This window comes from Amblyraja radiata, chromosome 29 (genome assembly GCF_010909765.2).
Source record: "Amblyraja radiata isolate CabotCenter1 chromosome 29, sAmbRad1.1.pri, whole genome shotgun sequence".
NCBI lineage: Eukaryota > Metazoa > Chordata > Chondrichthyes > Rajiformes > Rajidae > Amblyraja > Amblyraja radiata.
The window spans coordinates 25467708-25491714 of record NC_045984.1 but is presented as its reverse complement, the minus strand read 5'-3'; the positions used below and the strand labels follow the sequence as shown (position 1 = coordinate 25491714).

Below are 24007 nucleotides of genomic sequence, written 5' to 3'. Positions count from 1 at the left end.
ACACAGACAAATAGGTGCAGGAGCAGGCCATTCGGCCCTTCGAGCCAGCACTGTCATGCAATGTGAGCATGGCTGATCATCTAAAATCAGTACCCTGTTCCTGCTTTTTCCCCCATATCCCTAATTCCTTGGTAGACACAAAATGGCGGAGTAACTCAGTGGGACAGGCAGATCTCTGGAGAGAACCTAGTCTAGGTTGTGAATTCACACCTAGGCTGTGTATATACCTCAGCTATGGTAGCATCAAAGCTGACCCTGATATTTCTCAATATCTCAGGGAGCATAATGCCAATTGAAGCACTGTAATATTCTCACACAATAAACACCAAATTCAGGGTCCATATCCTAGAGATAACTTGGAACCTAAAGACTTACTGTTGCAATAGTTCAGAGTAACGCCATTGTGCTCATTCTTACCAGACACTGATCCTTTTATACTGATGAACTGAACTACCTGATACCTCCTTTGCACCTTGAACTACTTGTAAAGATCTATGTTGTTGTGAAGCACAGTACTTATCTCTGGAGTGCTATCAGTCATTGTTAACATTACTGAGTATGTTGCCATATTTGTTGGTGGGAGCTTGCTGTGCTTAAATGTGAGCGATCCATCACCGGTACTGACCTCCCCACCATTGATGGGGTCTATAGGAGGTGCTGCCTCATAAAGGCAATCATCAGGGATCTACGCCAATCTGACCACACTCATTTCACTCCTGCCATCGGGAACAAGGTATAGGAGTCTGAAACCCGTGACCTCTAGGTTCAGGATCAGCTTCCTCCCAACAACCATTATGCTCTTGACATTACAAACACCAGCTAAACTACAAACTGTCTTTGGGGACTTTGGGCATTTGTTTTATATTGCACTCATATTGGTTTTTTTATGTACTGAAATTTTTGTTTGTTTTATTGTGTTATCTATTGTGTACTGTGTTTACAAATCCTTTATGCTGCTCCAAGTAAGAACTTAATTGTTCCATTTTGGTATATATGAAGATTAAACACTCTTGACATTTGAAAGTACTTCAATTCTCTGGGATGTTTAGAGGCTGTGAATGATACTGTAAGCTGTAGAGACTTCCCATACGTGGAAGTATGCAACGTGTGTGTTGGCTAAATATAATTTGGCATAAGCCATCTTTCTGTGCATCCAGGGATCTGACATCTAATCAACTTCTGTGGTATATTTGACATAGCTATTTTCTTCAATTCCTAGACAATGTTGTGAACTTCTAACATAGTGATGCATAAATATAGACATTATTACCTGAAAAAAAAATCCAAAGAAGATTTACAGAGGAAAAAGCAGTGGATGTAAATTCAAAGATACATTATCTGAAAGAAGATATGAAGACTGACAGGAAAGTTGGTTCAAAAATTGACTTCTCAGGCAGTCTTAAATGTTGGAGGATAGAATAGCAGGAAGTTTAAGAAAAGATAGTTGAAGAGATTGGACCAATGTGTCTGGACAACATTTAGACTTAACTACCAGTGGTGGGACCCATGAGGGAGGAAGAGAAAGGGAAGAACTTGCTGATCAGTGGACTGGAGATTAGGAGGATGTATTCCAGCCTGGAAGAGGTCTCTGAGAGCCCAACCCATGAGGACATCTAAACGCAGTGATGAAATTGTGTTGAGATGACTGCGAGCCAATATATTTCAACAAGTAAAGAGTTATTGGAAAGCCAACAGCTGTTGTTGTTGAATTAACTAAATGACATCTTGAGACTTACGTCAAATAAATGGAAGTTGAACAAAGTGCTGGAGTAACTCAGCGGGTCAGACACCATCGCTGGAGGACATTGATAGGCAACCCTTCTGACCCTCCCATTGTAAATGTCATCTACCCATAACCTCCAGAGATAGCTAAACCAGCAGAGATAGCTAAACCAGCATCTGTCCAAAGGGAAGTTGAAGATGGGCTGATAGTTTGCAGAAATAGTTGAAAATAGGGATTTCTCAGTTCTGGTGGCAAATGGCAGATTTGCAAGAACATGGAGCCTATCATTCATAATGTCTATGTTGATGTGGATTCTGAAGTTGGATGGATGGAGACATAATAGTTCTGAGATCAAAGGGCAGGGTGTGTCACAAAAGGTGCAGGAGAGGAGCTGGAGGAAATCGTGTTGTGACCATGAAGCCCTAGCTTGAAGAATCAAAGAGTTGTAGGATTGAGGAGTACTGGTATCTCCAGGAGTGCAGACTGGCTGAAGAAGACTAGTAGCAAAGTACTGGTAGACTTACAAGATGACACCATGATGTATTTCTCATTTCCATTTTGAGTGGTACATAGCCTGTGAACATTCCAGAAATACCCACATGCAAATGGAAAAGCAGTGCGGCAGGAGTCTACATTTTCACAGGTTGACGAAGATATATATTCTCCCAAAAGGGAGCTCCACAAATCTTATTCAATCCAGAAGCCTCTGCAGGCCTCAAATATTGATGCTTCCGTCGGGTTTCCTTGGTATTGTAACCCAATCTAGTTGCTTGCAGATGCATCAAAATGACAAATACTTTATTGAGGGATGGAAAATTTGATAATTTTTAGCAGTCAAAACATTATTTGTGGGCTCCAATATTCTATAATCTTGTTATCTGCACAAGATGGTATCCATGAACATCTGTAGCCACCCGATATTGTCTATGTGGTCTATGTATGCGGTCTGTATGGTCAATGTTCAGTGGGAGAAGGTACAATATGTTCCCACAGAATGAGATATCCACCACCCACAAGATCAATTGCACGTGTTTAAGAAGGAACTGCAAATGCTGGAAAATCGAAGGTGGACAAAAATGCTGGAGAAACTCAGCGGGTGAGGCAGCATCTATGGAGCGAAGGAAATAGGCAACGTTTCGGGTCGAATAGCACAGAGTAAGGGAAAGAAGGGCTTCGACATGGCACATAGTTGAAGTCTGAAACATTGTCTGGGGTCAGCATGATGAAACACTCTGCTTCTGCTTCATCTGTGGGTGGGTGTATGGAACAAGCTGCCAGAGGAGGTAGTTGAGGCAGCGACTATCCCAACATTTAAGAAACAGACAGGTACATGGATAGGACAGGTGTGCAGTAATATAGACCAAACGCAGGCAGGTGGGAATAGTGTAGCGGGGACATGTTGGCCGGTGTGGGCAAGATGGGCCGAAGGGCCTTGTTTCCACACTCTATCACTCTATGACTGTCTGTTGCCAGGAAGATGGAAGAAAGTGGTGAGGGAGCAGCGTTTGTGATGAAACAAAGGCATTGACTTCAGTTACCCCAGGGTTTAATTAGATAAAAACGTTCCCCAGGCATCTCTCCACATTTATCAGATGCTGACAAGGATCAGTAGTTATCAATATACAGTATACGTCTGCGGTGGCTGTCTGTTGAACAAGGCAATTTTTGGGAGCTGCAAGAGAACTCTCCATCTGCCCTTTGGTCAGGTTTGCCGTGTCCGGTGGGTCAGCTGGTATTTCCTCACTTTGCAAAGCATGAATTTTGCTTATCTTTGAGCTTATAGCTTATTCTCCCACCATGTACAACCCTCCTCTGGTGATCATGTGATACACTTTTCTATCCGTTGCTACTAAAATAACTGTTGCTGCTTCAATTAAAATCCCGTTGAAGTGTGGGATGATTACAGCTGACAGAGATGAGGATGTTTTCCTCATTTGATTCATAGAATCATAGAAAGCACAAACAAATAATGATGCAAAAAGGGGGATATTCAGCATCTAGGTCTATGCTGGATAGATTGGGCTTTAATTATAATTTTATTCAGTGTGCAGACCAGGCACTCGCCGAAGTAGTGATGGTTGAACGCTTTAAGTTCCTGGGAGTAAATATCACCAGCAACTTATTCTGGATTAGTCATACCCAAGCAATGGCCTAGAAAGCACAGCAAAAGCCTCTACATCCTTAGAAGGCTTAGGAAGTTTGGCTTGTCCCCAGCAACCCTCACCAACGTTTACAGATGTGCCATAGAAAGCATTTTATCGGGATGCAAAGCAGCATGATTCGGGAACAGCTCCGTCCAAGACCCTGCAAGAAATTGTGGAGAATTGTGGACGCAGCCCAGACCATCGCACAAACTAACCTCCATCACCCTGATCTCTAAAAGATCAGGGTATTAAGAGCAATAGCAAAATGGTATAGAAGAGGGGTAGAGGCTTGGGGCAGACTAGCCATGATCATATTGAGATCATATTCTATGGAATTTGATGGGCTTTCTTCATGATCATAATGAAGAGCAGAGCAGGCTTGAGGGACCATATACCCCACCTCCTATTTCCTGTGTCGGAAGGAACTGCAGATTTACATTGAAGATAGGTACAAAATGAAGGATTCTATCCAGAGATGCTGCCTGCCCCGCTGAGTTACTCCAGCATTTTGTGTCTATCTATCTGTCTAATTTCTTGTGTTTCTGCATTGACAGCAGAATGTGTGAATATAATTTGCCTAAATCTTATCTCCATTGTTAGTGTAGATCCTGGTTGTGCGAATCAATCCCTTCTTCATGACCAAAGATCCCATTTGGCTTTGGTCATCTGCTGGGAGAAGATTACCAGTTGGTTCCAGTTCAACTGCTACTTTCACTTTAGCCGAGTGTTTTATTGTCATAGATACTGAAACGGGGGACAATGGAGTACCTGCAGCAGCATTAGCAAACACAGTACCCAGTAGATATTATAATATACAAACCAAAAAAAAAAAGACATTCAATAAATTAAAAAACCAAAAGCAAAAACAAAACAAAGTGCAAAGTCCCGCGTGCTACTCGGGCAGTTTGTAGTTTAGTTGGAGTTGATAGTGTTCAATAGCCTGCTGGTTATTGGGAAGAAGCTGTTTCCGAACCTGGACATTGCAGTTTTCAGACTCCAATACCTTCTTCCTAAAGACAGGAGTGAAATGAAAGCACCACCAGGGTGGTGTGGGTCCTTGATGATGCTGGCTGCCTTTTTGTGACAGCGACTCTTATCGATGGTGGGGAGGTCAGAACCCGTGATGGACCAGGCTGTGTTCACCACTTTTTGTAATCTCCTTTGTACCTGGGCATTTGAGTCGCTGAACCAGACCGTGAGGCAACCAGTCACTACACTTCTCTACCGTACACCTGTAGATTTTTCAAGAGAATGCTTGTCAACATATCTCCTCGATCTTGCAAGGAAGTGGAGGTGTTGAAGGAGTCTCTTTCTGATTGCATCACTGTGCAGGGTCCAGGACAGATCTTTAGAGATATGCACGCCCATGAACTTGAAGTTATTGACTCCCTCCACCACCGACCAGTTGATGAAAACAGGTTTGTGGATCCTCGGCCTTTGTCTTTTAAAGCCAACAATCGGTTCCTTGTTTTTTTCTGATGGTGGGAGCAAGGTTGTTGTACTGGCACCATTCAGTCAGTCGATCGATCTCCCTCCTACACTCAGCCTCGTCATTATCCATAATTAGTCCAGCAACAGAGGTGTCGTCCACAAATTTAAAGATGGAGCTTGTACTATTGGGACGACAGATGGCACAATGGGCTAAGTGTTCGGCTGGCGACCGGAAGGTAGCCGGTTCGAATCCCGCTTGGAGTGCATACTGTCGTTGTGTCCTTGGGCAAGACACTTCACCCACCTTTGCCTGTGTGTGAATGTGTGTGAGTGATTGGTGGTGGTCGGAGGGGCCGTAGGCGCAGAATGGCAGCCACGCTTCCGTCAGTCTGCCCCAGGGCAGCTGTGGCTACAGAAGTAGCTTACCACCACCGAGTGTGACTGAGGAGTGAATGAATAATGCGATGTAAAGCGCCTTGAGTATTAGAAAGGCGCTATATAAATCCCATCCATTATTATTATTATTATTACTATGTCTGGCTACACAACCATAGGTATAGAGTTCTTCACTGGAATCTTCATTGGAATCCCTTTATATTGCACTACACGTTACTCATGTTATTCCCTTTATCATGTATCTGTGCACTGTGGAGGGCACAACTGTAATCATGTATTGTCTTTCAGCAGACCAGTTAGCATGCAACAAAAGCATTTCACCATACCTTTGTACACATTACAATAAATTGAACTCAAACTCTGACTGTCAGCGAAAATAAATGAATTTGTTGTCTGCGCTTGGATGAGGCAAGTTACAAGTATCTTGTTTGCACTCGGGGATTATGAACCTAGTCAGTTACTTGCCCCTATCAACAACTGCTCATATCTCCGACTAGTCTGTGTTTAATGAGGAAGCCCGGCTATTAAACAGCACCAATATTGAAAGCAGTTACATTGTAAAGAGAAAACAACTCCTGGGTCCCAAGTATCTACCTGAAATTAACCCTAGCAGCACACGGCAAATTGTTATTTTCCCACTCGAGCGGAACTAATCCATTGAGCTCAGGAGAAACTGTTCCACCCCTCCCACCTCCTCCACAGATCCAAGCTTGGTCCAATCTCAGTGGTTGAGTTGCAGATTATGGGCATGCTTGCTCTTGTGTGTATGTTCGGAGGCCAAGCTCCAAATTGTCATCGAGTTGTTCACTGAAACGAGAGAGAGAGAGAGAGAGAGAGAGAAATGCAAAACAAGGTCCGAAGAAGGGTTTCAACCCGAAACGTTACCCATTCCTTCTCCCCAGAGATGCTGCCTGTTCTGCTGAGTTACTCCAGCTTTTTGTGTCTATCTTCGGTTTAATCCAGCATCTACAGTTCATTCCTGCACAAAATAAGGAGAGGTTGGACAAACTTTGATAGGTTTCTCCGGTATATCGGAGGTTGAGGGGTGACCTGATAGAAGTATATAATATTATGGGAGATAGCTTAGACATTTTTCCCAGGGTTGAAATATCAAAGACTAAAGGAAACAGACTGTAAACAACATGAGATCTATGGTTTACCGTAAAATCCCTATTTTCCTGTACGCTCGGACACTAGTATTGCAGCCAGCAGGCACTGCAAAGTATTGGAGAGATTCTGCAAACACTGTATCCACAGCAACCACCAAATGCATTGGCTGGGTAAGTGTGATCAATATCAATGTCCTCTCCCGTGCCAACATCCTCATCATTGTGACACAAGGAACTGCAGGTGGTAGAATCTTGAGTTAAACACAAAGTGCGGGAGTAACTCTGTGGGTCAGGCAGCACCTGTGGAGGGAATGGATAGGCGGAATTTTGGGATAGGACCTTTCTTCAGATTGAGGAGACCGAGTACTCCAACTCTTAGTGTTTTTCCTCTCATTAAGGCTCTAGTTAAACAGTTGGTTCCATTAGACAAGCGACAATGATTGCGCCACAGTGCTGAGATTTATGATCTGCACTCTTTGTATCTTCCACTTTGCTCCAGCTATTGTACTTGAGTTTGACTTGATTGCATTTATGTACAGTATTATCTGAATCTGTTTGGATAGCACGTAAAACAAAGCTTCTCGCTGCATCTAGGTACACGTGACAATAATGAACCTAAACCTTATCCCGGCACCTGAAAACTAGGTGGACAGATGAGATTAAGCTACCCAAGTAGAATCCAAGATGTTGTTCTTCCACTTTGTGTTTGGCCTCTCCATCGCGATGGGGAAGGCTGAGGACAGAGAGATCGGCGTGGGAATGAAAGGGAGAGTTCAAATGACATGCAACCGGAGGGTCAAAATGGCTGCATTGGACAGAGTGCAGGTGCTTGCAAAATGCTCACCTGACCTATGCTTGGCTTCATCGATGTAGTGGAGGCCATATTGTGACCACTGAATGCAGTAGATTAGGATGGGGGAGATTCGTGAACTTCTGCCTCACCTGGGATGGTTCTTTACCATTGGTTTAAACTAGCATCTGCAGTTCCTTCCTACATATGGTTCTTTACCTCCCTGTTGATGTAGAGGGAGGAGGTGAGGGGTCTGGTGTTCCATATCCTACCGTTGCATGGGACAGGGGGGGGGGGGTGAGGACGGAAAAACGCTTGACACTGGCAATCGTTCCTCTTGCCTCTCAACCCTGATGCAGAATCTTGATCCAGAATGTCAAGTTAAACCTTTTGCAGCTTCACAGAAGCTGCTTGATCCTCCGAGTTCTTCCAGCACTCGGTTTGTTAGATTTCAGCACCTGCAGTTCCTTTTGTCTTCAGATCCAGAGGAGAAGAGTGGGAAATCTTCTTTATGCAGAGTGTGGATAGGAGGTTGCAGTGTGCGGGAGCAGCACTAATCAGAACTTTCATAGAATCGTACACTTTCCTGCATCAAGCCTGTATCCCACATGCCTTTGCCATCCATGTACCTGTCCAAATGTTTATTAAACATGGGGTGGTGCACCTGGTAGTGTCGCTGCCACACTGCACCAGGGACCCAAGTTTGATCCTGACCTTCTTGGGTGCTGTCTGTGGGGAGTTTGCGTGTTTTCCCAGTGACCACGTGGTTTCCTCCAGTTTCCTCCCACGTCCCAGACGTGTGGGTTTTCAGGTTAAGTGACCTCTGTAAATTGTCCCTTGTGTGTAGGGAGTGGATGTGAAAGTGGGATAACAAAGAACTAATGTGTGTTGGGTGAACAATGGTGGGCGTGGACGCGTTGGGCCAAAGGGCTTGTATCCGTGCTGTATCTCTAAAAAACTAAACTGTAATTTTATTTGTCTCCACTCCCTCCTCTGATAGCTTGTTCCAGATATTTTCCATGCTATGTGTTAAATACTACTCCTTGAGATCTCCTTCAAATCTGTGTCTCACTTTAAACCTCTGCCCTCTAGACAAAGGATTCTGATTATCTATCCTAACTGTGCCACTCATAATTTTATAAATCTTCTACAAGGACACCCTTCAGACTCCTATGTTCCATTGAGAATAAACCCAGTCAGTTACTTGCCCCTATCAACAACTGCTCATCTCTCCGACTAGTCTGTGTTTAATAAGGAAGCCCAGCTATCCAGTCCTTTATTATAACTACATTATTCCATTCCATGTAACATAGAACACAGAGCAGTACAGCACAGGAACAGGCCCTTCAGCCCACAACATTTGTGCCGAATATGATGCTAAGACCAACTCGTATCTGCCTGCACATAAATGCATATCCCTCCATTCTCTGCATATCCATGCGCCTATCCAAAAACCTCTTAAATGCCACTATCGAATCTGCCTCCATCACCACAGTGGTGCAGTGGTAGAGTTGCTGCTTTACAGTGCCAGAAGCCCAGGGTCATTCCAGACTATGGGTGCTGTCTGTACGGTGTTTGTATGCTCACCCTGTGATAGTGTGTGTTTTCTCTGGGTGCTCCGGCTTCCTCCCACACTCCAAAGACGTCTCCCTTAAACCTTGCCCCTCTCATTGAAAAGCTATACTCTCTAGTCTTTGATCTTACCATCCAGGGAATATCCTGGTGAATCCTTTCTTCAGTCTCTCTGCTGCTGCAAGTAAGAATTTAATTGTTCTATCTCAGACATATGACAGTCAAACACTCGTGACCCTTGTTACCACATCATCTTGTGGTGTGGCGACCAGACCTGTACACAATACTCGAAGCACAAGCTAACCAGCGTTTTTTGCAACATGATATCCCGACTCTTTCACTCAGTGTCACGACCTATGAAGGCAACCATACCAAATGCTTCTTTCACTACACCAACCACCTATGTTAGTGTTTAAAAATAAAATTGGGTTCTTGAGGGAAAATAATTTGCAAAGCTTGAGTAAGGACTAGGAAAATGGGACTGTCTGGATTGATCAACAGAGAATTAATTGACTCATTGGGCCAAATAGCCTTCAGGTGTGCCATTTTATGCCACCTGTCACGAAAATCACAGGAGGCACTGATGAAAACTTTTTCTTGGAGTGGGCCAATTGATTCTTCAACAATTCCACGCAATGTCATAAAGTAGAAGCCTGTTTTCAGTGCTGCAAATTAATTCTGGTTTTATCCATCTCGGCTGCGGCATTGTGCAAAGGTGCCACCTTCTTTAAAATCTGAAGGAAAAGTGATGCAGATCTATCACTGATAGACCACCAAGCTGGATTAGTCTGTCCAAGCTCCAACAAGGCATGGAGTGGAGTAGAAGGATTTACTGCTTCAAAAGGTTAGATGCTGTATTTTTTATCCCCGGGGCTAGGGTTCAAATCTGGCACAAACTGATAAAAGTCTGCTGTCTTTAAAGGTCTAGTGTGAAATAAATTTGCACAGTCTCGATTCAGAAGCCAGTAGGGGCGGCCTATGGTATTAGGTTGGTAATCTCCCATGGAGATTGCAAGGGTTTTTGGAAGGGGATAGTCACACTGGTGCAGGAAATAATCTTAAGAAAATGATCCGGAGGGATATGGTTGGAACAGGGAGTGGAAGCAATAGTCCCTGCCCTGGGGATTACTGGCTGCTGATGCTGCGAAACTGAAATGGAAAGTGTGTTACTGTCAACCCTTGTGATCCCTCTCCCTACTGAACTTAAAATAAAAAAGAGAAAGGATACAAATTAATTATAAAGAACGATAAATCCCATTACTATTTTCCTGTGGAAAAAAAACAAATTATTCGTAAATGCTAATTGATTATTTTATCCGTTTTAAAAGCTAAACTTCAATGTTTTCTCCTGCCTTCTTTCTTCCGGTGGAGGGACATAATCCTGGGACCCCCCGTGTTTCAAACGATTGCCATTATCTTGATGCCTGGACGAGATTCTTTTCTTATTTGTCTCCTCCTGTCTTCTCCGTTTACATTGTGTGTGTGTGGGGTGGGGTGGGGGCAAGGGGTAGTTTTTGCGGTTCAAAGATGAGTTCGGGTAATAAATGCAGCGGGTGGAGATAAAGGGAGACCCTTGAGAGATCTGCGCGCCAGCGTTTTGTTCCGTGCAGGCTGGAAAGCAGTGGCAAGGAATTAAACCCAGTGGCACTAGAATAAACATAGCAGCCCCTCTACATCCACCACCCCCTCCCTCCTCCTCATCCCCCCCATCTCCCTCCCTCCCCCCATCTTCTTCTCTACCTTCCCATCTCCCTCCCCCCGCCATCCTGCGAAGAGCAGCTCATCCATACTAAAAGTCGGTGACCGTAAACTGATTTTAAATGGCAATCTTGAAATTTGGATCATCGAAGCATTCAGAACCCCATGGTGTCCAAAGGGCTCGCAGTGAGCCGGGCTTTGCACATCCATAAACCCCGGTCAGCCGGGTGCATTGTCAAGTGACTTAACACACAGACAGACAGACATTTAAGTGACCCAGCTTGGCTGGCTAATTGATGTATACACAACCCCTCTAGTATGTCACAAGGTTGATTTTATTTTGCTTAGGGTAACTCTCTCCCGATGGTCACATTTCTGATGGAATGGTCTTAATCTTTTGCCTGCTGTCTTGTATTTTGCATTGTGCAAAAAAAAGTTTTCGATGGTGGCTGAAACCAGAAAAAAAAACAAAAAATAAAATTTCTCCCAGTTTCCAAGGATTAATTAAAAGCGATCTCTTTAAACCCTGCTTGTTGCTAAGCTGAATGGGAATATACAAGCTGCTTTTTGCAGACAGCCAGTCCTCAAGGGGTGTCACCAGTGAGCGCACAGGCTGAAACAGGAAGTCTTTCTTCTCTCTACAGCTGAGTGGTGCCTCCTGTGTTCTTCATTCTGTGGGTTAGCGATGGCCAGACTGAGAGAGGCAGACCGAGCTCAGCAGCAGCAGCAACAACAGCAGCAGCAGCAGCAGCTTCAGCTCCAGCAACAGCAGCAGCAGCAACAGCAGCCGCCCCCCAGCCACCAGCTCAAGCCCATGAACGGAGCTGATCTCCAACACGGCCAGATGAAGGACCACGACGCCATTAAGCTGTTCATCGGGCAGATCCCTCGGAACCTGGAGGAGAATGATCTGAAGCCCCTCTTTGAAGAATTCGGGAAGATATACGAGTTAACTGTGCTGAAGGACCGATTCACAGGCATGCACAAAGGTTTGAACAGCATCAGCACCACCTACAGCATAGGGCAGCATAGCAGTTAATGTGAAATCATAAAGAGAGTGATATTAATAGATTTTTAAGCGTTAATTCCTTAGTATTATCAAAATATTTCAAATCAGTTCCTGTTAGCATTTATTAAAAAAATGTCAATACTAATCAGAAAACATTTATTTATTTAAAATAACAGTGATGAAATTAGAAGACATGCAATAATCAGGGCATAAAAGTATTTGATTAAAATCACATTTAAAATGTCGCCACTCAATGTTTTTTTTTGCTTTAGGCTAATTGGCAAGACAAGAAATTGTCATTTATATCTTCTGTTATCGCCATAATATTTACAGATTTCATCAAGTTATCACGAATCACAATTTCTCTTATTTTTTTCCAAAAGAGGTGCAAGTGTTAAAGACTTAATTTAAAACCCTTGAATTCATTTTCCGATTTACTATCAATTCAAATGGGATGAACTAAATGCATTCTTCCTATTAATGCAAATATTGTGGGCTATCAGTTATAGCAATGTTACATAATTTTAAGGATTGCAAGTTTACATTGATTTCAGAATTGTCGTTCACATTTGCAGCTTAGTTTAAAGAGGCATCATCTTTAGTCCTTAGCTAGGAGCGTAGCCGCCTATTCTTTCTTTCTCTATAAAATCCCATGCAAGTAACTCAACATTGAAAGGTCTTTTTGTTTAGCAAAGCAATGTCAAGATTTGCTGCAATTTACTTCTTGGCTTGGCAGATTTATCATCCACTTCTACTACAAAGAGCAGAAACCCTTTAAACTAGCGTAGAGCCACATTGCTATTTGTATTGTTCTTCACTTCCCTTGTCTCTTATATAACAGCCCTACTACGCTTTCGACTTTCGAAGATTTTTTTTTAAATTGTCAACTTATCATCGGAAAAACTGACACCTTACCTATTTCGAAGTCAAACTATACCAGAAGCCTGCCTATGATGAGGGATATGTCACAGATATTATTTTTGTTTGTGCTTAAATTTTCACTCAGTGAGCAGGGCTGAATCTTCACATTACATTAAAATCCAGCCGGCAATGTGTGCCATATCAGATTTTCTCTCCAAATGAGAAAGCCACTAAGGATGTGTGTGCTGTGAAAGATTGTGGTTTGTGAGTATTATTACCGGGGGTGTGTTACGGCAAAGATGTGTGAGCCGGTTCCTGTGTTAATGGCTGATTATAAACAATGCATGCTACCTCCAAGGTTGTAGTTCATCGCAGGGCATTTGGGAGAATTTCTGTGTGTGTGTGTGAGTGATGTTTGTAAAGAATCCTAGTGAAGCGTAGAGTGTCGAGACAGAATATTTACAGTTGTGATGTTACAGTTAACATTTATAGTCTGGTCCACGGTGGTGTAATTTTTAAACCAATTTTCTGCTTTACTGCTTAAAAGCGTTGTTTACCAAATGGTACAATGTGTAGTAATGAGTTTCTTGCATGAAAACACTTGCACAAACGATATCCCAACTGTTTCTCTCCTTACTTGCTTTATATAACAGCATCTACCATTTCCAGAGCTGCACCTGCCAGATGTTTCATATGACTATTTTTTTCCACCATGAAATGGTCTTTATTTAAGAAGCAACTAGCTTAATTTGTTGGTATCAAATTCGTATTAAATAGAGAAATTATTTTTGCATTGTGTGCCAATATGAGGGGACCAGAGATTCTCGACTCAGTGGTGGAGGGAGGGGGAGGGGGGGGAGAGGGGGGGGGGGGGGGGCGGGGGGGGGGGGAGGGGGAAGGGTAATTTTCCAGTTAACCTGATAATCCAAGGACCAGTCAAATCTGTATTTTCATTGCTATCTTGTGAAATGTTGTTGACTTGTATGATACCAAGTGTGCACTATTTCGTAGCTATATGTTATTTCCCAAATATTTTAAGGGATTATTTTGGATTTTGGGATTTCATTTCCCCTTTGGGTGACAAACGTCTGCCTAATCTCTTGACATCTTCCCAACATTTGGGAGAAGTCTTCTTTTTTTCTGAAAGCTCCCTTCCGCTGTTTGAATCTGAGTAATTGATTTGGTTTTCCTGGTTCCTTCAGCCTGACTGAGCCAATTTTGGATATATGCTTTTGGACCTATTTTGCATTTGTGCGCAGTAGGGATTATATCCTTGCCAATCCCCTCCTTGGGTTTCAGATTTAGACAACAGGCATTAACCTGTATTGTTTTTTTTGCGTTTAGAAAAGTTTTAATTGCAACAAGTAAAATAATGAGAATCACTGGTATTTTCCAGCTTTAAGATCATTTATGGCTAATATTTGTTTCCTGACTTATCCTTTTTAATCTCCTTGGGGTTCTGAATTGTCAGGCATGGTCCTTTACTCTGCTTTCACTATCTAAAGCCAAAATGCAATGTTGGATCAGCATAAAAATGCAATGCCGCTCTGCACACTGATGGAAGTTGATTTTAAAATCTTATCCCTCACTCCCACTGGCAGTTCTTTGTTAACTTCCTTAATTACTTCATTGGTATTTCCATTTTCATCCATTTTATTTGAAAAATCAAGTAGGTTACTGTGACAGAGAACAACCGGGGGAACGTTGCATCAGCTCTAATTCGGCTTTTGCAATGTGATGAGACGAGCGGAAAGAGTTATGTTGTGTTTTGATAGTAGATTGCACTAATGTGCCTACCTGCACCCTTCAATCTTTTCTGTTAACAAACACCGATCAACGTGCTTCTATATAGCATCGTTCATTTCCCTTTCATAATTAGCTTTAAAAAGCCAGTTAAATATTTTTAGAGCTTAGTCACCAAAAGGCATTGTAAGGAAAGCCGAGCCATGTGCATATTTTTCCTCAATGTTAAAATTTATTCCTCAAGCTTGTTTCCCTTCGAGTGGCAAATTGGGTGAAATACTCTTCATATACTTGGCTTATTATTTTTTAATTATTTTTTAAACATGTTGCCCCACTTCCTGAAACCCCCAGCACCAAAAAACATATATTTGATTCAATTCCATTGGGGATTGATAGGACATCATTGCAATACCTCAAATTCCTTTCATCAATGAGAACAAACTAAACATGGAACAAAATGCAAAGTGCTGGAGTAACTCAGCGAGTCAGGGTGTATCTGCGGAGGGAATGGATAAATGGATAGGCGACTTTTCTGGTCAGGAACCTCCCAATTCCCACTGGCCTTCTACCCTCTCTGCACCTTGTTATTTCCAACTACTGGTGAGACATCAACCCTCTTGAAGATGGACACAAAATGCTGGAGTAACTCAGCAGGACAGGCAGCATCTCTGGAGAGAAGGAATGGGGAACGTTTCGGGTCGAGACCCTTCTTCAGTCTGAGAGTCGGGGGAGAGGGAAAGTGGAAGATATCAACCATCTTGACTTCTCCACTCCCCTTGCCAACTCCAATCTCACCCCCTCGGAACCTGCTGTCTTAACCTGGAATTGTCTTAGTTACCCAATGCCTTCAAAAGGATATGGGATGAAATTGGTCCTTGTCAATAGAGTGTAATGAGAAATAACTTCTTATACCCTGTCTGATTATTTATTCAAGTCAATAAAAGTAAGCATGGTATAAAAAGATTAGATTTTACTATTGTCTATTTCATGCTATTAACAAAGTCCAATTTTGCCCCATTTTGCCCTTACGGTGATTAGGAGACCAACATAGCATGATAAATCTATTCAATATGTACATGCTATTGATTCAATAAAATATGAATGCCATTTATTAAAGTGTGTTTGATTTTTTTTGTAGCTGTCGATATGGAGATTTAGCTTCAGTTATATTTTAATATTAAAAGCATGTTTTAGAGTCTTTAACCTATTTTATTGGATTTAAACATAGGATCAGCCTCACAGATTAATTGATCAGGTTTCCAGTTGCCAATCTTTTGATAGACTCAAATCTACAGAGTGAGATTTTATATTGATTGTATGTTCCCGATTCCATGCTGCTGTTTGGTTTGGAAAATGAATGGCTCTTAAATTTGGCAGCAAGTTCTGGCCCCCTCCTATCCAAGTCCGGATGGTCACTTAAATAATCTTTGTGTATTTAAGATGGTGCATTCGAGCGCTGGACTCAAGAAGGGTCTTGACCCGAAACGTCACCTATTCCTTTTCTCCAGAGATGCTGTCTGACCCGCTGAGTTACTCCAGCTTTTTGTGTCTATCTTTACTGGAATAACTGGGCTTGCGATCAGTAGGTGTCTGAAACAGTGCTTTTGAGCCCAAAAGTTGTTATTGCCTTCATATATTTTTTTATATAACAAGTTAGAAGTATTGAGAAACCTATAGTTGGAGATAGATATTTACCTGTTGGCTCATTCTATCTCTTTAGGGATACATTTTAACTCCTGGAGTCATAGTGTATAATTGCAAGTATATTTATGTACTTAGTGCAAGCATTGGTCATACCAGACTTTAGGACCTATAGGCGTACTATTTAGATAATACTGGTCCCACTAATTAACACTGACAGCATGTGCTAAGGGACATGCTACCAAGGCTGACCATGCCTATCCATGATAGGTTTGATGCTTTGAAGCATAGAAGAGTACAGCAGAGGCAGAGGCCCTTCGGCCCACGATGTCTGTGCCAACTCATCTCCTCTGCCTGCATGTGGTCCATGTCCCTCCATTTCATGCATATTGTATATGCACCACCACCACCCCTGGCAGTTCGCTCCGAGCATCCATCACTCTCTGTGTCAGAAAAAAGAAGCCTTGCACATCTCCTTTAAACTTTGTTCCTGTCACCTTAAAGCTATGGCCTCTAGTCTTAGACATTACCATCCTATGAAAATAGGTTCTGACTGTCGACCTTATCTATGCCTCGCATATTTTTTATACCTCTATCAGATCTGTCCTCAGCCTCAGACGCTCCAGAGGAAAGGATCCAGGTTTGTCCAACCTCACCTTATAGTTAACACCCTCTTAATCCAGGCAACATTCGGGTAAACCTCTTCCACACCCTCCCCAAAGCCTCCACATCCTTCCTGTAATAGGATGGCGAGAATACTCCAAATGTGGCCTGACCAAAGTCCAATAAAGCTGCGTCATGACTTTCTGTCTCTTATACTCAATGCCCAAATTGATGAAGGCAAACATACCATAAGCCTTCGTCACAGATCTATGTACTTATGTTGCCACTTTCAGGAAGCCATGGAACATTCGGTACATCTGAAGAAGGGTTTCGGCCCGAAACGTTGCCTATTTCCTTCGCTCCATAGATGCTGCCGCACCCGCTGAGTTTCTCCAGCACTTTTGTCTACCTTCGATTTTCCAGCCTCTGCAGTTCCTTCTTAAACACAATGCTGTTTTGCGTCTTGCCATTACGCTCCTGCACTCCGAAATGAGCTGCAATGTTTTAGAAATGCAGAGTATAACACCGATGACTAAAAAAGGCAGGTACAAATTACAAACTCAATTCAACGTGGAGCCATGGATAACCAATTTGTAGATGTCAGTGAGTTGTACAGAACCGTTTGCCTGTTGGCACATAAGATGCTGGTGACTTGCATTCCCCAAATTGAAAGCAGTGCTCTAAGCAGACAAAGATCTGTGTAAACAGTCCCAATCCACCGAATCTATCCTACTACATATGAATGTAACATGGTGGCATTCTTGGATGGGAAGGGGTGTAGATGGTATAATTCTGACCTAACTCAACCTTCAGGGAAAAATTGTTTTTATTCCAAAGTACTTCAGAGGAGAACACATTTGGTAAAAACCTCAACAAATGGCATGGCTTCATGAATTGATAGGGGCGGTGCAGAATCTCCGTGAAGGAGTCAGTTGTGACGCAATGCTCTAAGTCAAGGGTTAATCATGGTTCAGTCTTTGCATCTTGTCTTTGAGTCAGAAGTCTAAGGTTAAAGGCCATTCTCTTGACTGACACTGCACTGCAATGCGGACAGAGTGCTACACACTCAGAGGTGCCATTTTTCATGAGACATTGATCCAAATCTGTCCTCCCCGTTGAATGCACAAAATCCCTTTGGGAAGATAGACGCAAAATGCTGGAGTAACTCTGCGGGTCTGGCAGCATCTCTGGAGAAAAGGAATAGGTGACGCTTTGGGTCGGGACCCTTCTTCAGAATGAGAGTCAGGGTAAAGGGAAATTAGAGGTATGACAAGGTATAGACCAAATCAGAGCCGGCACCGTGGTGAAAGAGCCCACAAAGGTCCATTGTTGGCTGTGGAGGAGGTGATAACGAGAGGATACGAACAGTAAAACTAGCAGGATGACTAGGATGAGGGAGGGACCCCAAGCTGATCCTCCTACGTCCCTCTCGCCCTCTTTCTCCATCCCTCCCGTGCCCTAGTTGTCCTGCTAATTTCACTGTTTGTATCCCCTCGTTATCACCTCCTCTGCAGCCAACAATGGACCATAGTGGGCTCATTCGGTGCCGGTTCTGATTTGGTTCTGTACCTTTTCATACCTCTAATTTCCCTCTGCCCTAACTCGGTTTGAAGAAGGGTCTCGGCGCGAAACGTCACCTATTCCTGTTCTCCAGAGATGCTACTGGACCCACTGAGTTACTTCCAGCATTTTGTGTCTATTCTTCGGAGTAAATCAGCATCTGCAGTTCCTTCCCACACAAATCCCTTCGGGACTATTCAAGGCTAAGGGGGAACTGGTCGAATGTTATTTTTTATTACCCCTGCTTATGTAACTCTGTTGACTTCAATACAATGAGATGCGATATGAAAGCAAGTGCTTCTCAGTGGCTGCGTTTGGTTCGAATTTATCACTAAGACCAAATCACTAATTCAGACCATTTAATCTGTTGTGCTGATGGGGCCATGCTTGGTTCCCTGCATTATAAGGTCCCACAGTTCAAAAGGCATTTGATTTAAGACTACATAAACGCAAGTTCTTTTCCCCCCCCCCTTTTCCGATCACATGAGACCAAATCGCAGGCGTGACACTGAAACATCAGTGAAGGCAGATGCTCCAAATTAATGCCCCGGGCATATTGCTTGTGAGGATGGGAGCATTCGTCGGGAATACGAGTGCAGAGGTTAGCAAGTTACACAGAAATCTTTGCCCATTAACTTGCGCGATGCAAAGACCTCCAATCCCGAGGTTCATACTGCATACTCCCACAAGGCATAGCACTGTACCCAAAGCCCCAATTCATTAAATCTGCACCAGTGTATGGAACGATGGCATTGTGAAGTCTTGGATACCCACAGGATAACTTTAACCCAGCCTACTCAACCTCTCCCTAGTGCTCGGATCCTCTAGTCCTGAAACATCCTTGTAAGTGGCCGGTTTGGACGAGTTGGGCCGAAGAGCTTGTTGCCTTGTTGTTTCACTCTATGATTCTACGACTTTCACCCCCAAAATACTTCCTTCGTATCTGTAAGCCCTGCCCCTGTTGTTCAGCAGATGCCAAGAGTCCTCCAGGTCATTGATTAGTGCTTGGTGACAAGCAGGTGGGAGTTGAGAGGATGGCAACCAGAGTGGTCTTTATCCTGTGTTAACAAGTAACTGCAGATGCTGGTTTAAACCAAAGAAAGACACAGAGTGCTGGAGTAACTCAGCAGGTCAGGCAGCAACTGTGGAGAAAAAGGATAGGTGACATCTCGGGTAAGGATCCTTTTTCAGACCTTATCCTCTTTGAATGGTGCCCACCCCCCACCCCCCCCCCCCATGCCCAAATCTTTCAGCATACGTTTATTGGATGATAATTGGGAGCAGGAACACTGGCTTACACCCCCCGCCCCCCCCCCCCTCTCTAATCCTCCCACCTCCTTCCCCATTTCTACTCACCACCTAATTTTCACTTCAAAAGGAATGGTTGACGTTCTTCAGACTCTGTAGGGTCTCAACCCAAAACATCACCTGTTCCTATTTACACCAGAGATCAACACAAAAGGCTGGAGCAACTCAGCGGGACAGGCAGCATCTCTAGAGAGAAGGAATGGGCGATGTTTCGGGTCGAGACCGGGTGGTGAATCTGTGGAATTCTTTACCACAGAAGGCTATGGAGGCCAAGTCAGTGGATATGTTTAAGGCAGAGGTAGATAGATTCTTGATTAGTACGGGTGTATGGGGAGAAGGCAGGAGAATGGGGTTAGGAGGGAGAGATAGAACAGCCATGATTGGATGGCGGAGCAGACATGATGGGCCAAATTGCCTAATTCTACTCCTATCACATGATGTTACGAGTCCCTTCTTCAGACTGAAGAAGGGTCTTGACCCAAAACGCTACCCATTCCTTCTCTCCAGAGATGCTGCCAGTCCCGCTGAGTTACTCCAGCATTTTGTGTCTAGCTTTAGCCTGAAGTAAGCTGGGGGTGCAGCACTTTGGTCTGTGCAGATGCGTAACAACCTTGCCTGGGCAGCTAGTTACCACGCAGGGAAAATGATTTCCATTGTTCATTCAATTGCTAATTAGAGCACACAAATGTAACATCATCAAAATAACGGGGAGTGAGAATAGGAAGATTTTTTTTAATATACTTGAGCTTGGCTTGTTTGTAATTCTTGTACAATATTATATCTTTTGATTGGATTGCATGCAAAACAAAGCTTTTTGCCTTATCTCAGTACGTGTCACTGTAGTGAGCCTAAATGTGAACCGAGACAGTGTGCTTTTAAATTACCTGAACCCAGACAGTGGTGGAAATGGGTTCAGGGAACTGGCATTTGTAACAAAAGATTGTGAGTGGAGAGCATGTGAGTGGGGCTGATCGGATGGTTCACAGTCACAATGAGCCGGTAGTTAGCCGTCAGTCCCGTCGAATGCTCGTGATTTTATGCACGAGCCCAGACAGTAAATGCCGGCAAGCTGTTCATCTCTGTCGGTCAATGCGGCACAGTGGCGCAGCTGGCGGAGCTGCTGCCTCGCGGCGCCAGACGCCCCGGTTCGATCCCGACACCGGGTGGAGTTTGCAGGCTCTGCCTGTGACCCGCGTGGGTTTCCTCCGAGTGCTCCGGTTTCCTTCCACATTCCAAAAAGATGGCTCTGTAAATTGCCCCATCGTGCGTAGGGAGTGGATGAGAAAGTGTGATAGCATAGAACTAGTGCGAGAGGTGGTCAATGGTTGGCATGGACCCAGACGAGTCTGTTTCCATGCTGTATCTCTGAACTAAACTAAACTAAACCCTCCATTGCCAGAGTGAGCAACAGCGGAAATTGGAGGAACAGCACCTCATATTCCGTCTGGGGACCTTGCGTCCGGATGGCATTAACATTGAATTCTCCCAATTTTGCTAGCCCTTGCTGTCTCCTCCCCTTCCTTAACCCTCTAGCTGTCTCCTCCCACCCTCCCATCCGCCCGCCCTCGGGCTCCTCCTCCTCCTCCCCTTTTCCTTCCTTCTCCCCCCCATCAGTCTGAAGAAGGGTTTCGGCCCGAAACGTCGCCTATTTCCTTCGCTCCATAGATGCTGCTGCACCCGCTGAGTTTCCCCAGCAATTTTGTGAGCCTTGGACATCTATTGAGATGATTTAATTCATTTAGTTTAGAGATATACCACATGCAAAGAGGCTCTTCGGCCCACTGGGCCGAAGAGCCTCTTTGCATGTGGTGTATCTCATGCCAACCATCATCCCGTTCATTTCAATGTTATCCCGGTTTTGCACCCTGAACACTGGGAACAAGTTACAGAGGCCAATTAACCTACATACCTGCACGTCTTTGGAATGTGGGAGGAAACCAGTCATGGAGTCACAGGGAGAACGTGCAAACTCCACATAGGCAGCATCTGTGGTCAGGATCAAACCCGGGTCTCTGGCCCTGTGAGGCAACGGCTCTACCAATGTAAAGCACTTTGGCCAACGAGAGTTGTTTTTTAAATGTGCTATATAAATAAAAGTGACTTGACTTGAAAGTGACTCGACCATTGCATCGCTGTGCCACCCTAATTATTTAGAAATCATTCCAAAGGGCTGAAAAACAACCACCTGGTAATACACGAGCAGTATTCCAATAGGATTTGCTAAACAATAGACAATAGACAATAGGTGCAGGAGGAGGCCATTCGGCCCTTCGAGCCAGCACTGCCATTCAATGTGATCATGGCTGATCATCCCCAAACAGTACCCCGTTCCTGCCTTTTCCCCAGATCCCCTGACTCTGCTATCTTTAAGAATAAGTGTGTTAAATTTTTTTTTAATCTGTACATTATAATTTCCCTCCAATTGTTCACTATTGCCTTGTTCACTACTGCTTCCTTGAGGCAGATGTGGATATTACTAGAGGTTTAAACACTTGCTGCCATCCCCACCCATACTTTGTAGAGGAGTCGCTGACTCATTAATGGGGATGTTGCTTGCAAAATATACAGTAGTAGTTTACTGAAACATTGCGTTCCTTTTTTAGTGATTTGTGAATGAATAGTTTTGTTTTGAATAGTACGAGTAGACATGTCAAGGGATTAGGGACGTGGATTAGTAGCGTTTAGGAGGCTTCTGGATATGTAGGGAATGGAGGGATGTGGATCGTGTGCAGGCAGATGAGACAAGTGTATCTTGGCATCATGTTTAGCACGGGCATTTTGTGCCATAGGCCTGTTCCTGTCTTGTACCTTTCTAGGGTCTAAGGGTCGGACAGCTGAGATTTAGAAACTTGAAATCATCTGGTGCCAAAATAATCTCTGCAAGGATGTGAAAATGGAAATTTGCTTCCCCCTGACATTTTATCGGTTTGTGGCTGCACAATGGTTATGCCACTGGCTGGCAACTGGACTGGCTGTTTCCTGGACAAGCTGATGGAGCCTCTGCCTCACAGTGCCAGAGACTCAGGTTTGATCCTGACAATAGACAATAGGCAATAGGTGCAGGAGTAGGCCATTCGGCCCTTCGAGCCAGCACCGCCATTCAGTGTGATCATGGCTGATCATCCCCAATCAGTACCCCGTTCCTGCCTTCTCCCCATATCCCCTGACTCCACTATTTTTTAAGAGCCCTATCTAGCTCTCTCTTGAAAGCATGACCATGGGTGCTGTCTGTGCGGAGTCTGCACGTCCTCCCCGTGATGACGTGGGTTTCCTCTGGGTGCTTCAGTTTCCTCCCACATTCCAAGGGCGGGTTTGTACATTAATTGGCCTCTGTAAATCACCACTAGTGTGGAGGGAGTGTGAAAATGGGATAACATAGAACTGGTGTCAATGGGTGATTGATGGACTCGGTGGGCCGAAGGGCCTGTTTCCAAGCTGAATCCCGAAACTAAACATGGTTTCAGATCCTACCATAGCAGTGGGGAACTGCAGTGAATTCAGTTAATTAAATAAAATATCCTGAAATTTAAATAAAAGTATTAATAATGTTCAAGAAGGAACTGCAGTTGCTGGAAAATTGAAGGTAGACAAAAGTGTTGGAGAAACTCAGCGGGTGCGGCAGCATCTATGGAGCGAAGGAAATAGGCAACGTTTCGGGACGAAACGTTGCCTATTTCCTTCGCTCCATAGATGCTGCCGCACCCGCTGAGTTTCTCTAGCACTTTTGTCAACCTCCTATTAATAATGTTCATTGGTTTATAGTCATAGGAGCAGCAGCAGGCCTTTTTTCCTATGAAGTTTACTCTGCCATTCAATCATGACTGATTTATCTCTCCCTCTCAACCCCATTCTCCTGCCTTCTCCCCATAACCCCCCGACACTCTTAGTTGACATGATCCTACTGAATTGTTGAGAACATCTGTTTGCCTCACTGATTTTCTTAAAGGAAGGGATTCTGCAAGACTCTGTGACTCTGGGACACAGCAATATCCTTAGTTGCCCTCTGAAATGGCTCAGTATGCCATATTATTCAATACTAATTAAGTAAGGAAGCAATCAACAAATACATGAAGCTTCCTTATTCCTGAGCGAAACCAACGCAAAAGAGAAAGATAAGCAGACGTTCTAATTAAATGTTTTAACCATTCCATGAGTATCTTCAAGTAGGAGGTGGTTTCAAGGTCTGATCTATGCTGAGTTAGGTAAACTTGGCCATGGAAGCTGTAACGTGGTCAAGAGAGAAAACATTATTCAGGGCTCGTGCTACTGACCACTAAACTGCGTTTGACTGGGAAACGGGTGCACCTACATTAGAAGGCAAAAGGCAGTATAGGCTGGAAATCTGTATGAAAATGAGAGATGTACTCAGTCATTCAGTGTCTGTGGGGAAGAAACAGAGTTAACATCGGGGAGACTAAG

The 24007-nt window shown here is 43.9% G+C and overlaps 1 protein-coding gene across 5 annotated transcripts in view; it reads left to right on the top strand.

The window, feature by feature from the left end:
- The first annotated feature begins 11512 nt into the window (after positions 1–11512).
- celf5 (CUGBP Elav-like family member 5) overlaps positions 11513–24007 on the top strand; it is a 429104-nt gene continuing 416609 nt past the window's right edge. For all 5 annotated transcript variants that reach the window (XM_033046941.1, XM_033046938.1, XM_033046940.1 and 2 more), the window contains exon 1: positions 11513–11852. In XM_033046941.1, coding sequence (XP_032902832.1) covers positions 11549–11852 — 304 coding nt within the window. In that variant the 5' untranslated portion in view covers positions 11513–11548. The remainder of the gene's footprint in view (positions 11853–24007) is intronic.